This window comes from Grampus griseus, assembly GCF_964374135.1.
Source record: "Grampus griseus genome assembly, chromosome: 14".
NCBI lineage: Eukaryota > Metazoa > Chordata > Mammalia > Artiodactyla > Delphinidae > Grampus > Grampus griseus.
Window position 1 is genome coordinate 62,448,097 of NC_139008.1, and position 26,232 is coordinate 62,474,328.

At 52.0% G+C, this 26,232-nt stretch overlaps 1 protein-coding gene across 1 annotated transcript; it reads left to right on the forward strand.

Annotated features, from left to right (window-relative positions):
• Window positions 1–1,451: 1,451 nt before the first annotated feature.
• On the forward strand, window positions 1,452–25,211 carry XKR7 (XK related 7; the record flags this gene model as incomplete). Its single annotated transcript, XM_082671076.1, has 3 exons — window positions 1,452–2,035; window positions 22,734–22,936; window positions 24,256–25,211. 3 exons carry the CDS (start codon window positions 1,452–1,454, stop codon window positions 25,209–25,211), a joined length of 1,743 nt encoding a protein of 580 aa, XP_082527202.1.
• Between the last annotated feature and the right edge of the window lie 1,021 nt (window positions 25,212–26,232).

Here is a 26,232-nt window from a genome sequence, read left to right on the forward strand (position 1 = left end):
AGGGTGGTCCTCAAACCTCCCTTCCTCCCCTCTTCTCTCCTCCCTTTCTCACCTAATTCCCATCCTCCCTTTGGAAGGTAGAAAAGCTTATTCTGGAACCAGGTGATGGGTTTGAATTTGACTCTAGCACTTACTGTGTGATTCCAAACAAATAAATAAACTTCTCCGAGACTCAGTTTCTTCATCTGTAAAATGGGAGGGAAACATAAACTACCTCACAAATTGTAAGGATAAAGAGTTAGTAAATGTACAATGCTTAGAATGATTCTGAGCAAAGAGAAACTGCTACATGAGTGCTTGTATCATAAATGCCCTGGTACATCCAATCTGAGCAAAGCAGGGTGAAGTGGGTGGTGAACTAGGGATATCCAGGGCATATGAGGGACCCTACCCCTCTCATGGATTACTGTTAGCACTCTCTCTCTCTCTGGTCTCTCCATCTCCACACTGCTTCCCTGTAAGCACTTCTCTCCTCTGGCTGCAGGGTCTTTTTTCCAAATCCTGATTTGATCACATTACTTCCCTGATCAAATTCTGAGTGTTTCCCCATTGCTTCTGGCTCTTTAGGATCGCATCCCTTGGAACTCTCCAGCCCCAACTTTCCTAGCTTTCCACCTCCTTGGATCTGTGATCCAGACTTCCTTGAAAACATGCCCTCTAGTCTCAGGCCTCCAGGCCTTTACACTTGCTCTTTCCTCCACTTGGTGTTTCCTCTCATCCCTTTCCCTCTGATGTTGACCCCTTCCCAGCCTCTGTTCGACTAGGGCTGTGGCCAGATGAAGGCCCCTCCCTGAGGGAGGGGAAGGGGAGAGTGGGAAGAGACAGCAACTCTCAGAGCTGCAGTTTACTCAGCCTAAATGAGAAAAAGACAATAAGAAAAGAGACCTCCCAAGATGAAAGAAAGGGATGGAACAATATGTGAACACTTTGGAAACTAGGAAGTGGGGTGTTAGCATGGAGTGATGGTCTACTGGGGTGCCTGCCTAAGAAGCCCCTTACTTTCAAGTCCCTGGTCCCCTACTCTCCTCAGACCCAGACCACTGAAGGTAAACAGAGGAGATAAATGGAAGAGAGGATGGAGACAGGGATGGTGAAGAAAAGAGGAAAGAAGGAAGTGGAGTGAGGTGGGGGGCTTGGAGGCAGAAAGCATGTGGCTGGAGCCCCACGCCTCTGAGGAAGGAAGAGGAGGGTGACCTGGGATGCTCTCCCCTCCCCTCCCCCTCTCCATTCCCTGGAGGGCTGCCCGCATCCGGTCACAGCCCAGGCGGAGTGGGGGAAGGGCGGGGGCGGGGGCGGCGCCGAGGGGAATGAATAATTGAAGTGTAGGGGAGGAGAAAGAAGAAGAGGAGGAAGAGGAGGAGGCGGGAGCCGCCCGCACAGGGTCCTTCCCACTCCGCACCCCACCCCCCTCCGCCGCCCGGAAGTCGCTCCCCGCCTCCTGCTCCGCCAACATGGCCGCGAAGTCGGATGGAGCGGTGGCCGCGGCCGGCCCGGGGCCGGAGGGGGCGGCCGGAGGAGCTCGGGGCGGTGCGGGTGGGCGCGGGGAGGCGGCGGCGGCAGCCGGGGACCCCGGGGTAACCGGGGCGGGAGGCCCGGGGCCGCGCTACGAGCTGCGGGACTGCTGCTGGGTGCTGTGCGCGCTGCTCGTGTTCTTCTCCGACGGCGCCACGGACCTGTGGCTGGCGGCCTCCTACTACCTGCAGGGTCACCGCACCTACTTCGGCCTCACGTTGCTGTTTGTGATCCTGCCCTCGCTTGTCGTACAACTGCTCAGCTTCCGCTGGTTCGTCTACGACTACACGGAGACCGCTGGGGCCCCGGGACCCGCAATCAGCACCAAGGACAGCGGCACCGGCGGACCGGTCATCAGCACCAAGGACAGCGCCGTCACCTTCCGTACCAAAGAAGGCAGCCCCGATCTGGGCCCCCGACCTGAGCCCTCCTCGGCCAGCGCCTACCGCCGCCGCTGCCGCCGCCTCTGCGTCTGGCTACTGCAGACCCTCGTCCACCTCCTGCAGCTCGGCCAGGTCTGGAGGTAGGAGAAGCTCAGGTGGAGAGAACTGAGTTGGAGGAGTGGGAGGTGGTAAGGGGCTGCCTGCCGCCCCAGCCTTTCTCTGATCCTCCACGCCCGCTCCTGTCCTGACCCCCGCCCCGCCCCACCCTATTGCAGCTCTGATTCCTCCTCTGCCAGCTCCTCCCTGACCTCTGCCCTCTAACTCTGATCAACCTCTGTACCATCCTCTAGGATCTGGCTATTGAGGGAAGAGGGAATGGGGCAAGAAGAAAGAGAAAGAGATCCTCAGGGGTGTGTGAATGAGGAGGGCCCAGGGCCGATGGAGAAGAATGTGAGGGTTGGAACAGGGCCCCAGGGCTCCATCCAGCCCTGTCCCACTCCTCTCTGCCTGAGTGCTGAGCCTGAGCCTGGGCTTAGGAAAGATCTCAGAAGTCCCTCTCTGCTCTCAAAGATTCTCAGCTCGGAATTGCAGTCCATTCCCAACCTCCCAGGAGAAACAGAATTCGAGGCAGCTAAATGAATATCCCGCCAAACTTTTTGGACTTTTAGGAAAGGTTGTGGTGGACCTAGCTGAGAAGGTGTCTAGCTCCTCTGCCTCCTAGGACTTCCCCAGTATCTCTGCAGCGCCCCCCCCCGCCCCCCGAAACAGAGCCATGGGGATATGGGATCTTGAATCTGAGATTAGATAGCCACTATCTGTCCTTTCATCTCAGGACAGTAAGACAAAACTGAAGCTTTGTACAAGCCGCCCAATTCTAGGCTTCTTCCTCTGCCAGGACTGAGGGTGGCTGCTGAGCTGAGTTAACTGGAGACGGGGAATTCTGAACCTAGGGTTCCCCTTGAGTCTGTATTGCTCTAGTAGCTTAGGCTCTACTGTGCACTGACAGAATGAACTTGTCTGCTATTTGATCTTACACAAACCTCTCCTCCCTCCAAGCCTCAGTTTCCTCACCTGTGAAGAGAGGGCGATTCCCTACTCTTCTCATCTCATTGATCTACATTACATTTTCTTACCTCTTGGGATGGTCAGGTGAGAGAGGGTCTTTGTAAAGGCCCTGCAGACTGTAACATATTTTAGGAATACAATAGATTATCATGATTATCACACCTGTGGGGAAACCATGGAAAAAGTCAAAGTCACTGTGGAGTAAAGGGTGATTATTGCTGTTGTTATATTTATTCTGCTACTTGTTAACACATTCTGCTTAACTCAGAAGATGCAGTTCTGAGCTGAGGGTTGGAAAGAGGACTCCCAGGGTTTGTCCCAGCTGCTCATTTGCTGTGTCACCCTTGTTGTGTTGCCAAATCTCTCTCTGACTTGCTTTCCCCATATGTGCCTTGCCTAGATGATGTATATATCCCATTTAGCTTACCCTGGGGGAAAAGGTGGGAGGAGCTCTATCCACACAAGGTGGTGTTATTATTATTAGCTTGACACAAAAAATATTCATGTCTACATCCAGGAACTAATCTGCATTTATCATTCTGTGCCCGAGTGGACAGATGGTGAAAGATATTTTTAGATTCTGAAATGGTAACTTCCTATTCTTGGTAACCAAAACTTCATCCCCCTTTCCCTTCAGCCTAAAATGGGCCAGCTGCCCCTTGACTCACTGGCTACCTCAAAACCCCCTTCTCCCATTTTCAGAATCTACTTACAAGAAATGCATACTTCTTTCTTGAACATAAACTGAATTTCCCTCAAACAGAGCAAAAAATGACCATGGGGTGGAGGTGGGGGTCTCAGGGGAGTGGCTGCAGATGGCTGAGGGTCCATTGAACTCCATGGTTTCTTAGATAAAAGGGCTAGCGATTTCTACTCTACCCTATTCGTAAAATGAGGGGCTTGGGATGAGATGATTTTGCAGGGATGACAAATTAATGGCTCTTAGATCGAACTTGGCCTACAGAAGTGTTTTGTCTGGCTTGCATAGTATTTCAAAAATCCAAAATCCTAGCTCCTCTTGAAAAAAAATGCATCTAGCAATATCAGGCCTGGAACAATTTAGACAGGGTATATGCGCTTCAGTTTGTCCGGTTCCATTCTCTTGGATCACATCTGGACTCTTTCACTTAGGCCTTAGGGGCATGAGAGCCCTAATTTACAGTTCTGTAACAATTGTTTCATTAAGCCTTCACTTTGTGCCAGACTACTGATTGCCTTTTTACCTGCTTCATCTCCTGTATCCCTCCTAATAATCCTGCAATGTGGTTGTATTATCATTCCTGCTTAACAGATGAGGGAATGGAGGCTCAGAAAAGGGACATCCTTGCCCAAGGTCACATGGCTAGGGAGTAAAAGCACTGGGACTCAAGACTTTCTGCCTTCAAAGCCCAAGTTCAATTTATCTCCCCTGCAATTCTGCCACTAAAGTGTCCTCCAAGCTCAAAGAATTATGAGTCTGAGATACCAAGATTCCAGGATGATAGAAAGTCAGGGCTTCTGCTGGACTGAGTTAAGAATGGGAAAGGAGGGGGAGGGAGTTGAACTATGTGGATAAGGATGGGGAGACTGTGTATATTGTCAGGAAAGTGCTGGATTGGGGGTAGGGCGGGATCAGGAGACTTCATCCAGGTTTGTAACTAGCTGGCTAGGTGACTTTGGGCAAGGCTCTTCCCACCTCTGGGCCTCAGTTTCCCTGTATGTAAAATGAGAGTAATAGATTTGATGGCCTTAAGAGCCTTCCCTTTTCTGGAAGTCTGACTCTGGGTCTATATCAGAGCTAAACCTCTGGGCCCCTGTCCCAAAAGCTTTGGATTCAAAAATGGCTGAGAGTCTGGCTAAATGGAGAGAGATCCAGACGAGAAGCCACCAGAGTTGGTATTCCTAGAAACTAAGCAATGTGGTAAGCAAACATGAGGTTCCCACAAAGAACAGGCTCACTGTCCAGCGGGACTTGGTGCAGATGTTCTGAGGGCTGGACCCCAGGGTAATGAGGAAGGAGATGTGTGTGTGAGACCTGCATGATCAAAGCTGAGGGACTGGCCATTCACTCACATGCTGATTCCACGCCCCCAAATCTGAATAAATTAATTTGAATCATAAAGATATCTTTCAACTCCTTATGCTTGCACAATGTTGAATCAAAACCTTGAATACTTTGAGGAGCTAGTAACACAGACTGTGTCAGTACATGGGTGTCAGACAAGGGGACAGTATGGGGCAAGCAGTGTCCTAGAGAAGCTGAAGCTACCGCCCAGCTCCAGCTGATGGTGCCACAAGAAATCATGGACCAGGTGTTGACAAGTCTTGATTTCTCAAGAGAAATGGGAAATTGGGATTTTTTTTTTTTTTTTTTGGTGAATTCTGCCAGTATTCAACTACTAATTAAGGTTTTTAAAAATAGTGTCAACCACAGGAAACATATGGGGGCCCATCCTCTTTGTAACCTCTGGCCAGCTCCTTACAATTGATTCAGGTCCTTTCTTCTTCTGTTCCCAGACAAGCCTGCAAGATGCATGTTATTATTTTAATCACAAAATGGGGCTCTGAGGAGGGAGAGCAAGGGAAGGAATTCACAGACACTATGCACCCTCCATGTCCCAGCAGGCCCCATGTGAGGTGCTCTAGGCATGTGATCTTGTTTTGCCCCAAAACCTTCCCTCTGGTGACAGTTGATATACCCATTTATCAGACAAGAAAGTGAGGCTTGGAAAAGTCAAGTAACTTGCCGAAGGTCACCCACTGAGCAAGTGGGGGAGAGGTGAGGTGTCAACCCACCTTTGCCTAATTCCCAAGCCCAGGCTCTATCCCTGATACCACCACACTGGCTGCATTAGAGGATCCCAGAGCGATGGCCCGGTGCAGAGACAGATTGATCCCTGAGAGAACACACAGATCCTCTGGTCAGACATGACGCTGGCTGGGGGCTGGACACCAACCTGTGTTTTCATGCCTTCTGCCCAGCTCCCACCCCCATCCCTCTGAGCTGTTAAGCCACTCAGCGCTGCTAAGCCAATTAAAGTCCTAACCCTGTCCACTCTGACCCTGTGGGCAGGAGAGCAGTAAGCCATGAATCCTGCTTTCCCTAATCTTAAACTCACTGGGCCCCAGCTTTGCCCAGATAAGCGTGGTTTGTTAAGCCAATTAGTGGAATTAATCTGCCGTGGGATTCCTCCCAGGCTGTCAGGATCCGGGGACCCCAAAATGGGAGGGAGGGGAAGGAAAGAGGCAAACTGGACTTTGAAGGCCCTCCCTCTACCACACTCTCTATGTCTAGGCCCCAGCACTGCTCCCTCTGCCTCCTCACAAGCCCTGCACTCCAGAGACGTTCAGAAATGAATTAGTGACCTACCTGGTATGAAAGTCAGTCTCTGGGGCTCCTCTCTGGGAAGCTCTGTTCTTTGCGTGATGGTTAAGAACATGAACTCTGGATTCAAATGTCCTCAGTTCAAATCCTGACCATACCACTTAATATGTGTGATCCTGACAGGTCACATAATCTCTCTGTGCCTGAGTCTCATCCTTTATAAACTAGAGACCATACGGTATCACCTCTTGGTTTGTTTCAAGGTTTCGAGATAATATACCAAGGTTTTAGCAAAGGGCTGGCCATCATTAAGTACTCAGAACCCCTGGCAATGGTTAGGACCATCAGCCCGGGCTTTGTTCCCTGTAGAAAAAGGTTTGTTCACTGAGCAGGTGGCCTGTGAGTGGGCAGGAGGGCAAGAGGGCCTTGAAGGACCCTGAAGCCATAGGGACACAGCAGCTGTGCATTTAATCTGTAGTCATTCATTCCACAAATATATGGAGCACCTGCTGTGTACCAGGCACTGCGCTAAGTGCTGGAAATACAGTGGTGAACAAGGCAGAGTCCCGGCCCTCTTGGAGCTCAAGAGTCTAGTGGGGGGCTTCCCTGGTGGCGCAGTGGTTGAGAGTCCGCCTGCCGATGCAGGGGACACGGGTTCGTGCCCCGGTCCAGGAAGATCCCACATGCCGCAGAGCGGCTGGGCCCGTGAGCCATGGCCGCTGAGCCTGCGCGTCCGGAGCCTGTGCTCCACCACGGGAGAGGCCACAACAGCGAGAGGCCCGCGTACCGCAAAAACAAACAAAAAAAAGTCTAGTGGGGGAAACCAATAAATACATTGAAATATATATTACCTAATCTAAAATATAAATATAATATAAATATAATACATAACACAAAATATAATGGGTTAGATACTGGTAAGAACTATGGAAAAAGTGAAAAGGAGGAGGGTGTGGCCCTTCAAGATAAGGTGGTAAGGGCAGCCTCTGTGAGGGGTGGGCATGTGGGCAGAGGGCTGAACAGGGTGCGGGCAAGCTGTGTGGATGTCTTGGGAAGGGCGTTCCAGGCACAGGGAAGGAGCAGAGCAGGGAGAAGGCCCTGTGGCAAAGCAGGGAGCTGGGGGGAGATTGTAGGAGACGATGGTGGACAGGGTGGCTGGGGGTGGATGACACAGGGCCCCAAAGGCCGGGGGGGAGGATTGGGGCTTTCACTCTGCATGAAGTGAGGAGCCCAAGAAGATTTGAGCAGAGTAGGAACAGGGTCTAGACTTATGCTTTACAACGCGCACCCTGGCTGCTGGATGAAAAATGGACTGGAGGGAAGCCAGGGTAAGCCTGGAGACCCACGAAGAGATCCACCCTCGATGATGCAGGTGAGAGAAGATGGAGGCTGGACCAGGGCAGTAGCAGAGGGGGCGGGGGTCTGTTTTAGGCATAGCAGGCAGGGTATCTTTCCTTCTTTGGTCAATTTCCCCATTGGGGCCAGACAGTTAATGGTTAAGAACTCGTACTCTGGAATCAGCCTTATCCTGTGTCTGCCACTTTCTGTGATTTGGGGCAAATGGCATAACTTGTCTGTGCCTTAATTTTCTCATCTGCAAATTGGACATTCTTACTGATAGTATGTATCGCATGTGGCTTGGAGGAGTAGTAAATTAAAGAATGTATGTGTAGTGTTTAGCACGGTGCCTGGAACACAGGAAGTGCTCAATTCTCAGTAGCCATTACTAGTTGTACAGTAATAATACAAGTATATAAGTAATACATAAAACAGGTCAGGAGTTGGATTCCATAGTGGTTTTCAAACTGTGTTTCACCTCTTACCATCATTTCAACCTGAGTATCTCAAAGTTTCTCTTTCTTGATATGATGGTCACGTGCCTAAGATTTTGTTTTGACAGTCCTACAGCTGAAACATGTTTACAACCCCCTGAACTCGGTGACTATCCACAAGGTCCCTCCCTGCTCTGACCTTGCAGGCTTGTTCCAGTCTAGCCTCACCACCCACCTCCTGGGAGACCCCTCTCTAGGACGCTCTCCACCGGGCCGCCCTCCTCTCCCTGCCCAGCTGGCAGCAACAGGCCATTAGAGCAGCTCCTAACAGACACAGCAGCGGCAGTTGGGCCCAGCGTCCCCTGTTTGATCTATAAAGACCACACAGGAGAAACCCTGGGGGAGGAGGGAGGGCTGCCAGGAAATGGCTTTGAACCCCTGGCAGCTGGGGCGAAGGTCCCCACGGAGAGGAAGGAGGATGGGTTGGGATCTTCTCTGGCCTCTCCATTCACCACTCTGCCTTTGTTAGGGCCTCGGAATTCCTCCTCTGGGAAATCCTATCAGCCTCCGGTCTCCCCCCAGCCCACTCCTCCCCATATCCTGCCTCCACCTGCGGCCAGAATGGTAGTTCTAAAGCTCAGAGCTGACCCTGCCACTCTGTAGCCAGAGGGCCAGCCCTGGCTCCCCTCTGCCCCTTGAGCGAGTCTTAATGCTATAGCCTGGTGTCAAGCCCCAACCTCCCACCCTTTCACTGCTCTACGCTTCCCCCCAAATAAATCACATGCTCCTTTTCTTCATGCCTCTAAGCAGCTGCCTGCAGTCCTTCCTTCAGCAACACCCCGCCCCATCCTCCTCCCAGTGAAACTCTGTACATCCCTCAAGACCAAGCTCAAATGCCACCCCTTCTGAGACGCTCACCCTGAACAAACTCAACATGTGCCACCCTCTGCCCCTCAGACCCCACCTCCCATTTCCTCAGTCAGGCTAGTTGTTGGCATTTTCATCTAAAATGAAAACTGCTTGGTTGTTTTGTCTGTTTAAAAAGGAGCTGTATGCTCTTGTTGAAACCTCAGGCAGCGCAGGAAAGGTGCAAAGGAGACTCCTCTCCACTTATTATCTCTGGGGGTGCAGAAGTGGGGTTAGGGGAGATTTTCCCTTACTAATTAGATATTTCTTGTATCACTTGATGATTTTACTCTGATTTTTAATTAACCAAAAAATACATTTTACCTGCATACATTTTAAAAGCATGTATACCTGCTTTCAAAGAGTCAGATACTACTAAAAATTATAGTCACCACTTATAGAGACATAGATTAGGTCGTTCCTCTTCAATCCTGTCAGGTAGGGAGTGTAATAATGAATAATAATAAGGACTGTGGAGCCCAAACTCTGACTCTGCCACTTAGGAGCTATGTGACTTTGGGCAAGTCACTTAACCTCTCTGGGCCTCAGTTTCCTCATCTGTGAAATGGGATAACACCCCTATACAAATGGCCATTATGAAGGCTTATTGAATTAATATATGGAACATGCTTTGCACAGTATTCACCACATCATAAGTCCTCAAGTAGTGTTAGCTAGCATTATTGGCCCATGTTTCAGATGTGGAAATTGACACACAAGGAGGTAACAGCCTCCTAATACATAAGTAGCAAAGCCAGTGTTTGAAGCCATGCAGTCAGGCTCCCAAGCCCACATGTGTAACTACCAAGAGATACTACCTTTTGCTAGTTAAGTGTATTCTTACAAAACAAACAATCATGTATTGCTTTGGGAAGAGGGAAAAAGTCAGAAAAGTATTTTTTAAATTTTATTTTAATATAAAGTACCCCCTGTTGACATTCTGGGTTCCTCCTCTCCGACTTTCCCCCCATGCACAATTACTCATTCCTCCTCAGCCCCATAGTCCTGATCAGATTCTGTTGTGATCCTTGCCCACCTGGCTGGTTTTCCTACCAGATTAAAAGCACCTGGGGAGTTGAGGCCTTGTTCGTCCTTCTTTCTGTCCCCCACCATGACTGGCTCCGAGCTGACACTCTGTTGCTATTGGTGGCCTTGTACCCAGCGAGCTTTGGTGAGGTCCATAGTAGGGTCTTAGAACACAAATTCTGTTGAAGCAGGGTTTGCATCTGTGGCTGATGTGGGGGGCGCTAAGGCAGTGTGGGAGCCCCTTGCTGTGTGGACACAGCACTGAGGTCTGCTTAGGCCTTCATCCGCAGCCTTCCAAACTATCAATGAACAAATGCAGGCTAAGGGCAATACATATGTATTTGTACAAGATGTAGTAGAAGCAACCCCGGGGCTGAGTTCCCAGGAGGATGCACGTGTGTCTGACAGGAGATGAAGTTCCTCGTATGCAGTAAGTGCTCAATAAACGTTCATGTGAACTGAATAGAATCTTTAAAATCAGAACCTTTTTTCCTCCACTGTTAGTAACGTAACTTTATTTAAATTTTTTATTTTATATTGGAGTATAGTTGATTAACAATGTTGTATTAGTTTCAGGTGTACAGCAAAGTGATTCAGTTGTACATATACATGTATCTATTCTTTTTCAAATTCTTTTCCCATTTAGGTTATTACAGAATATTGAGCAGAGTTCCTGGTGCTATACAGTAGGTCCTTGTTGGTTATCTATTTTAAATATAGCAGTGTGTACCTGTCAAACCCAAACTCCCAATCTATCCCTGTTCCCACCCTTGCCCCCTGGTAACCATAAGTCTGTTCTCTAAGTCTGTGAGTCTGTTTCTGAAATCAGAATCTTGAGAAAGACATTTCTCTGCCTGGGATTCAGTTATCCCATCTGTAAAGTCCAGGTGGGGGCTTGGGAATCCTGGATGAGTTTTCCCAGGACTTGGACAAGACAGCAGAGTAGCTGAGAGCTTGGGGCACTGGTACAGCCCATGGCGCCATGGCTTCCTCACTGTGTGACCTTGGGCAAGTTGCTCCACCAGCTGGAGCTCTAGTCGCATTGTGAAATGGGGTGATAGTATTCACCCCTTAAGTTTCTTGTAAAGATGTCTTGAGATAATGTAAATGAATAGGGTCTTCACATATTATATGCTCAGAAAATATTTACTACCAATTATTATTGGCCCAAGTAGTAGCCCATCCTACTTGCTTTATAATAAGATAGGGGGTGGGAGAAGGGCATCAAGGGTCCTAACGCTCACTACCCCTCACCCACAGATCCCCCCTTCAAGGAAGGAGACTTATTCTGTGACTCCAGAGACAGTGTGAGGATAGGTGACAACCCAAAGTTAAAGGGAGGCAGAAGCTGTGTGATAAGAAGAAAGATCTCCCTGGGTTGCCCCGAGGGTGTGAACTCCACATCACCAGACATGCATGCAGACAAAAGTGACTGACTTTGGCAGGGAAGCAGTAGCAGAGCCTCCTGCCTTCAGTTTGGAGGATAAACCAGTCATCTCTAAAGCCCCTCACAGTTTTAAGAGTCTGTGGATCTAACTTGGGTGCTTTGTGATGCTTACCTGCTGGACCACAGGTTGCAGATCAGTGGCCCAAGGGCAAATCCAGCCTGAGGATGTGTTCGATTGTCCCATACAGTATTTTTTCCCCTACTATTTAATGAAACTTTTTATTATGGAAAGATTTTAAATATATAAAAGCAGAGGGAACAGGTTAATGATTGCTCTGTGTACCACCATTCTGCTCCAAGAATGATCATCTCCTGGCCAGCCTTGTTTTACTTAGGCCAGCACCATCCGAAAGAACTTTCTGCAGTGATGGAAATATATATGTATATAGGAAATGCACTGTCCTATACAGTAGCTACTAGCCACACATGACTATTGAGCATTGGAAATGTATAATTGAGCAACTGAATTTTAAATTTCATTTAATTTTAACTAATTTAAATTTAAAGAACCATATGTGGCTAGTGTAGGACACGTAGGTGTTGGAGAGTATAGGTCTGGACCCCACCCCATTTCTTGCCCTTCCATGTTATTTTGAAGCAAGTCTCAGATGTCATATCATTGCACCCATAAATATTTCAGTACATCTCTAAAAAGATAGACTTTTTAAAAATGTAACTGAAGTATGTAATACTGTTATCAAACCTAAAAAAGGAATAATAATTTCTTTTAAATTCATATGGTATTTTTAAAATTAGTTGCCAACATTTCCAAATTGAAGTTTTGGGGTTTTATTTTGTTTTTTGCATAAATATCCTAATTTCCAGCTCTTCTTCCTTTTTTTTTTTTTTTTTTTTTTTGCGGTACACGGGCCTCTCACTGTTGTGGCCTCTCCCGCTGTGGAGCACAGGCTCCGGACCCACAGGCTCAGTGGCCACAGCTCACGGGCCCAGCCGTTCCGCAGCACGTGGGATCTTCCCGGACCGGGGCACGAACCGTGTCCCCTGCATCGGCAGGCGGACTCTCAACCACTGCGCCACCAGGGAAGCCCTCCAGCTCTTCTTGAAAAATTGAAATTCCAGCCATACTGGGCTCACATTCTCCCATGGCAGCAATCAGCTGGAGCTGAGGGACAGCTACCTTTCTAGACACCCTTCTTTCATTCCCCAGAGTCCCTCATAATATCAGCTCGGCTCCTCTACCATCTAGGATCTCATAGATCAGAGACAAAGAGAAGTGGTGCTTTCTCCCTGCCTCGATCTTCAAGTACCTTCAGATACCACCAGGAGACCAGGATCTAACTCCTTCTCCCTCACAGGCTCATGCCACCCCAATGTCACACAGGGAAATCAGGAAAAGAGGAAAGGGGGGATCAAAGAGGCTTGGGCTAGAGTATGGAGTCCTGGCTTTGAGTCTCTGCTCTGCACCCATTTCACAGATGCGGCAAGTGAAGCCCAGAGAGGGAAGGCGATCTGGCTGCACTCATACAGTGAAGAACATAAGAGTCAGGAACCTGGTCCCAAATGCTTTGCTGGAGAGGAGCTGCCTGCTTCCCTGTTGGGCAAAGAGAGGCACACTGTCTGGGAGCTGACTGCAGTGGGCGGGTTGGGAGAGGGTCTCAGCTTTACAGCCAGAGCCTAAAATTAGTGGCAGGGAGATGTTTGGCCTTAGTCCAGCAAAAAAAAAGTGCTGTGACTCTGGAGGGGGCTGCTGAGGAGGAAGGAGACAGCCCAGCTCCCAGCACCATATGAAATGGGAGCCAAACGTGTAAAATCGCATCCTTTACTGACATTTATGACTCATTAGGCTGCCAATTCCAGGAAGGTCCCATTTTGCATCCTTGCAGGAGTGCTCAGCATTGAGGAGTGGATAGATGGGGAGGGGGCCTCAAGGTTGTTCCCCCCGGGAGCTTCCTTGACCACATTTCAGGTGAGGAATCTGTATAATTGGAGGCCCAATGTTTTGCAGGGAACTCACAGACTGCATCTAGGTCCTCAGCTTGATCCATGCCTGTGGTGAAATGAAGGAGTCCACCATTCCTAAGCTGAGATGCAATTCCAATGCTTCTGGCTACTGATCTTGGGCATGTCACTTCTCCAAATGCCTGCTAAATGTCTCTGGGGTCCATCCCTTCTGTCTGGGCCCTCCTCACCTCTCACCTCTCACCTGGTCTCCCAACCTCCACCCTTGCCTCCGTCCAATCTGTTCCTTACAGCCAGGGTACTCCCTCTAAAATGCAGAAGTGCTATCCAACACAGTCTTCACTCTTCAGATAAAGACCAAATGCTTCACCATGGTCCCCCTCATCCCTTGCTTTCTCACCTCCTTTTCTGGAGCTATAGCCATTCTGACCACTTACTGTTCCCGCCTAACTCAGGACCTGTGCCCATGTTGTTCCTCTACCGGAAACTCCCTTCCCTCCCTTCACCTGGTTAACTCCTGTGCCTGCTTCAGATCATGCCTCAGTAGCCACCTCCTTCAGAAAGCCTTCCCTGACTGCCACGCCCTTCCCAAGCTGGGCGCTTCTCCCATAGAATTGCCTTCCTCAGCACTGGAGCACAGAAGCCTGTTGGAACATGTCTGCAGCCCACAGAATGTCTGTCGTTTCAAGTCTACAGGACGATTTCATTAATGTCCAGGTTCCCCGCTAGACAGTGCCAGATGGACTGGGTCTGTCTTGCTCACCATCGTGTCCACCAGCATTTTAGCACAGCTCCTGGCACACAGTAGGTACTCAAAAATGCTGGGTGGGGCTTCCCTGGTGGCGCAGTGGTTGAGAGTCCGCCTGCCCATGCAGGGGACGCGGGTTCGTGCCCTGGTCCGGGAAGATCCCACATGCCGCGGAGTGGCTGGGCCCGTGAGCCATGGCCGCTGAGCCTGTGCATCCGGAGCCTGTGCTCCACAACGGGAGAGGCCACAACAGTGAGAGGCCCGCGTACCGCAAAAAAAAAAAAAAAAAAAAAACTGCTGGGTGAATAAACGTCAAGTGAACCTCCTCTTTTCTGAGACTCAGTTTCCTCATCTGGAAAGTGGGGGTCATGCCCACGAAACCTCACAGGGCTGCAGTGAGGATTTTGGCAAAGTGCCCACAGAAGGCCTTTGATGAGTGGCAGTTATTTTCTGGAGGAGGGCGAAGACCCCAAATAAGGCCCTGCCCTGTGAACTTGTCCTGGAGGGACTTCTCTGACCCTCTGTCTCCTGAGGATGGATTCAATGAGCACCAGGGAAAGTCAGGCGAGGAGTAGGTCTCAGCCCCGCTAGAAACTAAACTGGAAACTACAAGACCTCCTCTCCCTGCTGGAGCCTCTGAGTCTGTCAGCTTCTTAAAACCTCGTATTGGTTGAATACCCTGCACTGGGCTGGGCATTTTATACAAATCACCACTTTCTGATTTTATAGCTATCCCATAAGGTGGGCATTGAGCTGAAGGGTTCAGAGAGGGAAGCAACTTGCCTAAAACTATACAGACAGTAAATGATGGCGTCAGGATCTGAACCCGGGTCTCCCTGCCTCTCAAGGCTGATTCTTTCCCTCTGTACTTGACAGCCTTCACTTGGGGGCTTATAAAACACATTCACACTCCATTCATTAACTCATTCAAGAAACAAATATATATTGAACATTAACTATGTGCCAGGCACTAGGGGCATAGCAGAGAAGAGGACAAACATGGTCCCCACACTCATGGAGAGACAGACAAGAAATATGTAAGCAAGTAAGTTAGATCATCTCTGGTTGTGATATGTGTTATTCAGAAAATAGAGTAACTTGACAGAAAGTGGCAAGAGGGGTGGGTAGAATTGCTTTGGAAGGCAGGGGGCGGATCTGGGAAGGCCTCTCTGAGGAGGTGACACTGAGCTGAGATGGAAAGAATAAGAATTTGCCACGTGTTGGTAAAGCCCTTTCCAGGGAGAGGCCCTGAGGCTGGAAAGAGCTTGGGGTGTCCAGGAAGAAGCAAGACAGACCAGTGTAGCTGGAGATGTGGGAGAGGGGGACGGCGGAGGGAAATGAAGTCCTAGAGGTAGACAGAGGCTGGATCGCACCGGGCCCCACAGGTCATGGTGAGGATTTTATTCTAAGGACAGTAGAGAGTGACATGACCTGACCTAGGATTTTACAGGACCCCTCAGGCTGCTGTGTGAAGAATACGGTCTATGAGGGCAAGGATGGAGGGAAGGAGATCAAGGTAGATGGAGGCCGCCGCTGCTTCAGGTTGGGTAGCTTGGACCAGAGTGATGACACCGGGGCGGGGAGAAGTACTTGGGTTTAGGAGACAGCTGTCAGGCCTTGATGTTATCAGGATGGGATGTGTGGGGACTTGCGCCTGATGAAAACTCCTTGGGGTAGGCAAGCATCAAGTTCCTTGGACCTATTTTGTAGGAGAACTAAAGCCCACAGAGGAATTGGACTTTCCCAGAAAGTCCAGTGGAGGCCTTGAGCCTGGGTTTCCTGACACTCCAACTACTAGTGTCACCCCTTCCCCAGTTTTCTCTAAACCCACATAATTCCAAGCAAAGCTTTTAGGTCCAGCCCTGTCCGACACGGGTCCTCCCGGGCAGCCCTCTGAATACCTTCCAGGCAACTGAAGCACCTTCTCTGATGCAGGGGCCCATGGAGAGCCAAGTCTGAGTTCTAGGTCTGGCAGTAACTTGCTGTGTGACTTTATACAAGTCCCAGTCCCTTTCTGGGTCTCAGTTTCTTCATCTGTAAAATAAAGATAATAATAGTACCCACCTCAAAGATTTGCTGTGACGAATGCACAGTATGTATACAAAGGCTTAGCACGGCCTATCATACAGTTGGTGCTCAGTAAGCGTGAGCTATTCTCATTATTTTTGCCTGCACGCTATCCCCCTACAGACTTACGGAGCAGTTGTGGGCCCAGTTGGTACAGTGTTCCTGCTGCTTTCCATCAGCCCAGCCTGGTTACCCTCCAGAGCCTGCAAGCCTGGTCCACAATGGAGACAAGAGAGCTGGCCATGGTGCCGTTTCTGGATGGGGTGGGAGCGGGGGAGCCGCTGGAAGCTGCTGTGTTTTTGGCCCAGAGCTGTGAGGGGGAGTGGAGAGGGACGAGAACACACACTCGGAAACGCTGAGATCGACAGATGGAAGAGCCGAGGATGTGAGAGACGCAGACAGACAGAGAGAGCCCCAGAGTCGGGAGACAGGGAGCAGGCAGGGGAGGGCGGCCGGAAAACTGGCAGAGTCACGCGAGCCACGAGCTGAGCAACAGACCAGCAGATGGACCAAGCCGCCAAGGGACTGAAAGACGGACAGACCAACAGGCAGTATTCAGGAGACAGCCAGAAAGACAGACAGAAAAGCAGACCTGGTATCCGAGGGGACAGACAGGCTATCCTGACATCCAAGGGACAGACAGACTGACGTTCCTGGCCTCTAAGAGCAGACAGACAGGCTGACGTGGGACCCCAGGGTCAAGCTGACTAACAGATGGACATAGTATCTGAGAGACGATGTGACCTATAGTCCAAGGACAGACAGGAGGACTGACCCAGGGCCCCAGGGTGACCCTGACTGACAAATAGATTGACTGACTGACAGTAATGGAGGAACAGATAAATAAATAGGCTGACCCTGCATTCAAGGGACAGACACAACAACAAGCTGATCTGAGCCAGAGACAGAGACAGACAATGACCGAGGATCTGAGCACACACAAAAGACGGGTCCAGGATGACCTTCTGCACGGGGACTGAGGCCAAGGCCAGCAGCCCTGACTGGTACCAGAGACTCAGGGCAACCCAGGAACAGAGAACAGGAGAGAGACAGGGTGACCCAGAAACTTTCTGGCTACTTAGGGATGTGGGATCCCCTCATCCTTCTCTCTTCTGCCTGTTAGAAAGGAGCCCTCAATGCTGGGAAGTCCCTGGGCCTGGGGAGAAGGGGATGAGCTCTGTTCATCTTCTGCCCAGCTGCCTGCTCACAGGGCCGGGGGATCCAGAGGAGACAGCCTTTCGGATCCTTGAGTGGAGGGATTTCACACGCTCACTGCTGGCTTCTCTCTTCTCTAGGCTTCGTCATTTTGCTCCCCACCCCATCCTCAACGATACACACTTACCACTTCAATTTCCAATTTCCTCCCAGACAGGCTTCTTCTCCGAGCCAAAGATTGGGAGTCAGCAAGTTAGATCCAAAACAGACTTCTGAGCACCTCTGTTTCCTCACCGGTAGAATGGGGGCGGTAGAGCTGTCTGTTAGGTTCTGGTTCACACTGGCCTCGGGCAGTTTAAGGCTGGGGATGTCAGAGCTGGGGAGGCCCAACCAGGCTGTGGGGCATCAGGGGAGGCTTCCTGGAGGAGGAAGGCCAGATGTTCTGGCTCTATGCAAACTCAGGCAGAGAAGCCCCAGGGCCTCCAAGGTCAGGAGGGAGACACCGGCAAACACTCACGCGCAAATATTCAACAAATATTTATCAAGTGCCTACTACACGTACTGATGCTGGGGACACAGTGGTGACCAAGACAGATGAGGTCCCGACCCTCAGCAAACCACAGTGGTAAAACAGAAAATAGATGTGTAAATTAATAAATAAGATTGTTTCATAGTGTATGTTAAGAACAAAATAAGACAGAGTGATATGAGAGATGAGAGTGATTTAGTGAGAGTGGAGGGGCTGACATAGGATGAGTGGCCTGGGGGGCCTCTCTGAGAAAGTGACGTGGGAGCTGAGGAATCAGCCACAGGAGGATCTGGGGAAGGGGGTGTTTCAGGCAGAGCAAGTAGCAAGTGCAAAGGTCCAGAGTCAGGACCAAGTTGGGCTGGCTTCCAGGAACCTCCAGGGCACAAATGAAGCAGTGGTTTGAGACGAGTTGAAAGAAGCAGAAAGGGCCAGATGGTTTAGGGCCTGCAAGCCAAGGGGGAATGCTTGGATTTTATTCCAAGTGGGATGGGAGGCCCTTGGAGGATTTTGAGACAGGGAATAACGTGATCTGACATGATTAGTTTTTAAAATATCCCACTGGTTGCCATGTGGAGAATGGGCTATGGTGGTGGGGCACAGGAGTGGATGCAGGACTGAGAAAGCAGAAGATGATGATGGCCTGGACCAGGGTGGTGTCAGTGAATGGACAGACTGGGGTTGTGTTTTGGAGGAGAGTAGAGGCACTGCCCCTGAAGTTGGATTCCTTTCCCTGAGATGAGGTGTTCTCTGTAGGTGGCATCGGTCCCATTTGTGGTGAAAATCAACTTCTTCCAACTTCCTTTCAAGTAGAGTGGAATCAGGTGGGCTTCCTGGAGGAGGTTTTAAGGGCACCTGCTAGTACGTCAACTTTCAATTAAAAGAGAGAGGCTGGATGATCAGAAGGAGCCAGAGGCCTCCACCTAGCATATGCTCACCCTCACTATGTGCACACCCTCTACAGTTTATAAATGCCCACAACAAGGGGGAAAATGAGGCTCAGAGAGGCAGAGAGATTACCCAAGGTCACACAGCATCCAGGGCACGGGCAAACCCACAAGCCCAGCATATTGCCGTCTTGTCTCCTGATCCTCGCCCCAGTGGCTGTGATGTAGGCAGGAGGGCAAGTGCTGTGCTCCTTTCTAGAGAACGTAAAACTGAGGCCCAGGGCAATTAGGTTGTATGTCCTGGGCAGAGCTGTTTTAAGACTTTTGTGGGCCCCACATCTATCAAGTATATTAAAATGCAGCCATATCAAACATTGAATGTAAATTATATATACCCAGATACAAGCCAAATTGCAGTCGACTGGCTGATATGCTCTGTTTTGCAGACATTTAATTAAACATTTATTAATTTTGATTCTGCAGTTTTTCCCTGTGTTTTAGAGCCAATTTTTTTTCCAGGCTTCAAACATTTTGCTAGGCCCATGAAAACCTCACAGGCCCTTGGCAACGAGCATGTACCACCGGCTGGAAAGGACAGCCACGATTTTTGGACCTGTTGTCAAAAGGGGCAAGGGGCAAAATGAGGCTGAACCGAGGCCCTTTCACCCTCAGACTGCAGCATGGTCTCTCCACGCTCCCTGCTGACCCCATGTTCTTGGGTCTCAGAAGCCTTCTTTCTTCCCCTCCCCCTTCCTTGCTCTGGCCCAACAGCGCCCTCGGCTGGGTAAGCCCTTTGTCTGCTGTTAGCTGGGGTGTGGGGTGTGGGGTGTTGGGAGCTGGCACAGGAGGGGACAGGAGTGGGTGGGGAGTTGGGCAAGCAGCCTGTCAGGTGGTGATGGATGCTGGCCGGGCTGGGGCCTTTCTCATGCTGACCCAGGCCGGGAAACAGATGGTCTTCAGCCTGAGGGAAACTTCCAGGGTGTTGCCCTCCCCCAGCTCCCCAGGCCCCTTCACACTGGACCAGCTGGTCTCTCCTTCCTGTTCAAAGCCGGAGCCGCAGGACTGGGAAAGGGAACGGGAAGGGGGAGATGGAGGCTGGGACAGGTGGTCTGCGTTTTGGGCCCTGAGAAGCTCTGGGGGCCAGCCTGGTCTCTCCCCGAGTCGCCCCCACTTCTGGCATTCCCAGCTCTGCGCTCGACTCCTCCTCTGTGCCCTGCCTTAACTCAGCCCTGTCATTTCAGGCCTGAACTAAACTGGGGACTCACCTGGCCTTCCTCCAAGGCAGCCAGCAGAGTGAGCTTTCTAAGCTACCGAGCTGATCACATCACCCCCGATTCTGGGATAGAATTCAGATTTAGAATAAAATAGGAACTGTTCAGTCCAAAATTTGATGCCTTTCACAATTCTAGTTTTCTAATGCTCCTCCCCAGGACAACCCTCCCCGCCAGGCCTGGCAAAACCCTGGCCGTTCCCCTGAAAAGCCATGTTCTCTCTCTCACGCCTCTACACCTCTGCCTTAGTTGGGCTTCCACCTAAAATGCCTTTCTGCTTCCCGTGTGCCTTCAAATGCCTACCCATGCTTTAAAACGGAGATCAAGTGTTTCTTCCTCCAGGAAGTCTTCCCCAGCTAAAGTTACTGATCCTTCTCTGGGTTTCACAGCATCTTAGAGCATCTATTTCAGCTCTTAGCTTGTCTGTTCTCCCGTGGGACTGTGAGGTACTTAAGGTCACAGGGCCTGGAACATAGCAAGTGGTCAAGATACGCTTGCTATGTGAATGAATGATTCTAGCTGCAGACATCCTTATTTGGGGGGTAGGCAGGGGCCTAGAGAATAGAAGTCACAGGGAGACAAATTTCTGCTCATCAGGAGAAACACAGTTCGGCCCTGGAGCTGCTCGGAAGCCACAGGCTCTGCCTCAAGAGGTAGCGTCTCCCTGTTCTGAGAAGTGTGTGAGCAGAGGGGTAAATGCACGGGGCTGGGAACTGCTGAAGGGATTCCAGCGCTGGACAGGAGAGTTAGACTGAAGGGCCTCTGCATCTTGAGTCAGCTTCTGAGGGAACAGCCCTCCTCCCCGTCCTGGGGGCCAATCCCGTACTGTTTCACACTGAGGGTGTGTCTACACCACCGATTGGTCCTCAGAAGACCCAGAGATGGGAAGGAGAGGCCTAAATGGTATGTTTCTGGCCATGTTTTGGGGGGAAGTTTGGGTCCCAGAACATTAGCTCTGAAAGGATCTCCAAAGTCTCCAAGCCCATCCCTCTTGTTGGCAGATAGAGAAGCTGAGGCCCAGAGAGGGCCACACCATTGCTAAGACCAGGATACTCATTTGGGAAAACTCTGGGAATTAGCTGAGCACAAATTCCAGGGAGCACTGTGGTTCCTCCCTTGGGCTGGTCACACACAGCTGAATACAGAACATCCTGGAAATGCCGGCACTTCACATCAGGGAATAGACCCCCAGATCCCTGCTTCCCTGATTGTGGATTCAGGCAATAGGGTCATTGAATCTAGTGGGATTTTCTCCCCCAGTTTGGGGGGATATGACTCCTAGAGGAGCCTTCTCTGGTTTCATAAAAAGGGCTTGCCTGTCCTGTGTGTCAGAGAATTTGGGGGTTGGGGCTGTTGTACCTGCAACAGCCAGGAGTGGAGCTGCTGGGCAAGGAACCAGGGCAGAGATCTGTGTGGACAGGTCCTTTGTCACCCTAATGGGCGCTGCACTTTATAGCTGCAAAGGGCCTTATCCATTTAATCCTCACAACCACTTTAGGTGGGATCAGCTAGGGCTCAGAGAGGGTCTTGTTCAAAATCACACAGCAAATTAGAAGCAAAGTCAGGAATTGAACTCAGGACTTCCAGATCCCTTCCATACCTCCTATGGGGCTACCAGAGTTCCATTCAGTTAAACAGACTTGGAATCATGCACTCAGTCATGCAGCCAATAGGATTGGCACCTACCGTGTGCTAAGAACTGAGGGTATAGCAGTCAGTTATGACCTAGTCATACTCATGGAGTTCACAGCCTGGGGGAGATGGATGCATAACCAGACAGTTACAACCCACTGTGACGAGTGCTGGGCTGGAGGGAAGCCGGGGAGAGGCCCCTACCTCAGGTGGAGGGTGACCAGTAGAGGCTACCCTGAAGAAGTCATATCTAAAAGCTGAGCCTTGGATGAAAAGCAAGAGTTATCCAGGTTTGGGGCTGGGGTGGGGTTGGCGGACAGGGCAAGGTGTTCCAGGCAGAGGGAACAGAAAGTGCAAAAGCTTAGCAGTGAGGGCGAGCAAATCTGTGACGTGTACAAAGTGGCTGGAGCTGTGAAGTTTGTTGGGAGAAGTGGCACCAGAGGAAGAGCTAAGTCGCAAATGCCAGGGGATCTCTGAGCAGCTTCCCTAAGGGGAGAACTGGGCACTCAGACGTGGGGTTGGGGAAAAGGCCAGGAAGCTGGCAACAGAACTGGGGGCTGGCACCAGGACTGTCCCTGAAGGAACCTGTGTATGGGCAAGTCTTTATGGCTTACAGTGAGAGGCAGTGTCACCTATTGGTTAGAGTGTGGGTCTGAGACCAGCCCATCTGGGTTTGAATCCTGGTTCCACTGCTTCCTAGCTGTGTGACCTTGGACAAATGACATACCTCTCTGAGCCTCAGTTTTCTCATCTCTAAAATGGGGATAATAATAGGGTTATTGCAAGCTCCAGGTAAGGTGTCCAGAATCCTGCAAAGAAAGCAGGCCCTAACTTGCCATAGCAATAATGATCCTTATAATGCTGTATTCAAGGCTTAATTTGTGCCAGTGCTTTAAGCTAGTGAGCCCAGTGGGAGCAGCCCAACAACAGCCCCGTGAGGCGATCCTTTCAATGAGGCCGTTTCACAGCTGAGGAAACAAGCGCAGTAAGTGACTTGCCCAGGGCAACACCGCGCCCTGGCCCTCTGCACTTGCTGGGTGGCGAGGGTCTGGTTGGGAGGGGGCGAGGGGGATGAGCGCGCGCAACAGCCTGAGCACCACGTCCTCCCGCAGGTACCTGCGCGCCATGTACCTAGGGCTGCAGAGCCGCTGGCGCGGGGAGCGGCTGCGGCGCCACTTCTACTGGAGGATGCTGTTCGAGAGCGCCGACGTGAGCATGCTGCGCCTGCTGGAGACCTTCCTGCGCAGCGCGCCGCAGCTTGTCCTGCAGCTCAGCCTCCTGGTGCACCGCGGCGGCGCGCCCGACCTGCTGCCCGGTGAGCCCCGCCCCTCCGCCTGCCCGCCCCGGGCGCCCCCGCCCCCAGGGCTCACTCGTCTGCAGTATTCTGACGGCCCCACCTGTCCCCCACCCCCACCCCCGCCAGCCCCACGCTTAAGGCCCCCTGGGGAGGCCCTGTCCACTCCCCCCACCTTGGCGCACTCGCTGTCGGGGTTTTGGGGGCCCCGCCCCTTCTACTCTCCAGGCCTCTGGAGACCCCCAGGTCCCCCCCAATGGCCCCCTTACCCTCAGTGTTAGGAGACACCCCACCCCCTTGCTCTTCTCAGGCTCCCTGCGCACTAGCCCCTCCCGCCCTCCTCCCTTCCCCATTGCCAGGGCAGACCAGACCTCACTTCTGCCAAGTCCAAAGAGGCCCTTGACCCCACCACCACTCCTCAGACCCTCAGGGAAGTCCCCTGCCCCTGCTTTCCCCAGACTGTCCCAATCCCAGCCTGCATCTCCTGGGGACCCCTCTGCCTCACAGGCTCTCTGAATCACCACCAGTTTCCAGAGAGCCCTTCCATCCACCCCTCACTGCTCTTCAGCCCCTTGTGGACTCCTCCCAGGCTTCGTCCTGGTCCCCATGAGCTCACCCCGCCCACCCACCTTGCCGCTTCTCGAACCCTAACAGACCAGGCCAACCCCTTCAGTGTCAGAGAAAAGCCACATTCCCAGTCTCCCTGGGGCTCCCGGTGCCCCTCCCGCCCGACACTGCCCGACACACCCTCAGTGTTTCAGAAGACTCTATCACCATCTCTCAGGTTCCCTGGGCATCCCTCGCCCAGGGTCCTGGGCCCCAGTCGAAACTTCCCACCGGGATTTTCCTCCCATGCCCTCAGCTGTGCTCAGCTTGGATATTCCTTTCCATGCCCCAGCCTCATCCTGGTGGCCTGTAGCTTCTAACAGTCCCTTCTGGCTCCTCCATTCCTTAATCATGACCCCCCCTCTTCACCTCCTTTTTCACTCCCAGAGTCCTGGACCCTATTTTCCCAACCTCCCACCAAGACCCCTGAACCCTAACAGCCCCATACTAGAGACCCCAACCTGACCCTTATGGAGACCAAAATCACCCACTTCCCCTCTCCCTTTATGCTCCCACCCCTGTAGAAGTACCCAACCCTGTCCACTCTCACCCCTGCCTCAGTGTTCTTGAAGACCACCCACCCAGTCCCTCTCCACACCCCTCTCGATTTGTAGACCCTTCCCTCACACCTCCTCAGAACCCAGCTCCTGACCCAGACCCCTCCCCCTTTCCTCAGACCCCAGCCCAGACCCATCCCTAACCCAGCCCACCCTGCCCCCACCCTGTCTCCACAGCCCTCTCCACCTCCGCCTCACTCGTGTCCCTGGCCTGGACCCTGGCCTCCTACCAGAAGGTGCTGCGGGACTCACGGGACGACAAGCGGCCGCTGTCCTACAAGGGCGCCGTGGCCCAGGTGCTGTGGCACCTGTTTGCCATCGCGGCCCGCAGCCTGGCCTTCGCGCTCTTCGCCAGCGTTTACAAGCTCTACTTTGGCATTTTCATTGTGGCGCACTGGTGCGTCATGACCTTCTGGGTCATCCAGGGCGAGACGGACTTCTGCATGTCCAAGTGGGAAGAGATCATCTACAACATGGTGGTGGGCATCATCTACATCTTCTGCTGGTTCAACGTCAAGGAGGGCCGCAGCCGCCGCCGCATGACCCTCTACTACTGCATCGTCCTGCTCGAGAACGCCGTGCTCACCGGCTTCTGGTACTCCAGCCGCAACTTCTCCACTGACTTCCACTCACTTATTCTGGTCTGCGTCGTGGCCTCCAGCTTCGCACTGGGCATATTCTTCATGTGTGTCTACTACTGCCTCCTGCACCCTAACGGGCCCCTGCTGGGTCCCCAGATGCCTGGCTGCATCTGCCCTGAGGCCCCAGGGCCCTGTGGCCCACCAGCCGATGCTGTCACAAGTCCCCCGAGGTCCCTGCCCAGGACTACAGGCGCTGAGCGGGATGGGGCCTCCGTGGGAGGCGAGCGTGCGGGGACCCCCACACCACCTGTCTTCCAGGTGCGACCTGGCTTGCCTCCCACGCCTGTGCCCCGCACCTTGCGGACAGAGGGGCCTGTCATTCGGATTGACCTGCCTCGTAAGAAGTACCCTGCCTGGGACGCTCATTTTATCGACCGCCGGCTCCGGAAGACCATTCTGGCGCTGGAGTACTCCTCGCCTACGACACCCCGCTTGCAGTACCGGAGCATCGGGATCCCCCAGGAGCTGCTGGAGTATGAGACCTCAGTGTAGGTCACAGTCTCCCTGCAAAAGGGATGAACTCTGGCTGATCCCACATCGAGCACAGTGTTGAGCCCAAAATTTCAGGGCCACCAGGCTGAGGGGGAGTGGATCTGTTGGTCCAAGGGTAGAGTGGCGCCCACCATGGGGTTATTTCATGGGAGGCGACAGCCTTGTGGAGGCCCCAGGCCTTGGCCCTGTTTTCAGCCCTGCGGCCCGTTTCCTAAACTCCCCTGAACCGGGGCCCAGGGAACCAACTGGTGCTACGCTCCTCGGGAGCGGCCCCACTTTCATGGAGGCCTCCGTATCACAGCTGGTGCTGAGGACCCCACACCCTCTCCCCTGCCTGGAGCTGCCCACCTGTCAACTCTGGTGGGCCCACCAGAGAAGGGGGTCCATGACCTAGGCCCTGTGCTCCTCAGGGGGCGTGGGGGTGGGCTGCCTCTGGCAAGGATGGAGGAGGCCACGGAAGATGTGGGGTGAGGCGGGAGCATCTGGTGAGCGAGGTTGGTACAGCTCCTGTGGGTCGAGGTCTGGAGCCTGGGCAAGAGGGGAGTTAAAGGAGGGAGTTGGGGTGGGGTGGGAAGTTGGGGTGGGGGGCTGACAGTGCTGGAGGTGGACAGGAGGGAGGACCCTGAGACATTGGAGAGGTACAGGCTGGCAGAAGCATGAAGGGGTGGCAGATTTGGGGGAGGGCAACCTCGATCCGGAGCATAGAGAGTGTTCCTCAGGAGACAGCCTTTGTTGTGGGCTCTTTAGTGGATGAGGCTCCAGACACCTCAGGTGAAGTGTTTCACGGAGCCATTCTTTGTTCTAGGTGAGCATCTAGAACATTTCTTCTAGATGAAGGTCTTGACCGCAGTAGATGAACTGCCTAGGAAGATGCTCTGTCTGGGTTTGATTGTGGATAAGGTTCTGGCGCGTTTAGCAGGGAGACTGTTCTAGAGAGACATTCTTTGTTCTGGATTGAGCTCCAGGACACACAGCTGATAAAACATTCTCGGGAGTCACTCTGACCTGGATTCTGTTATAA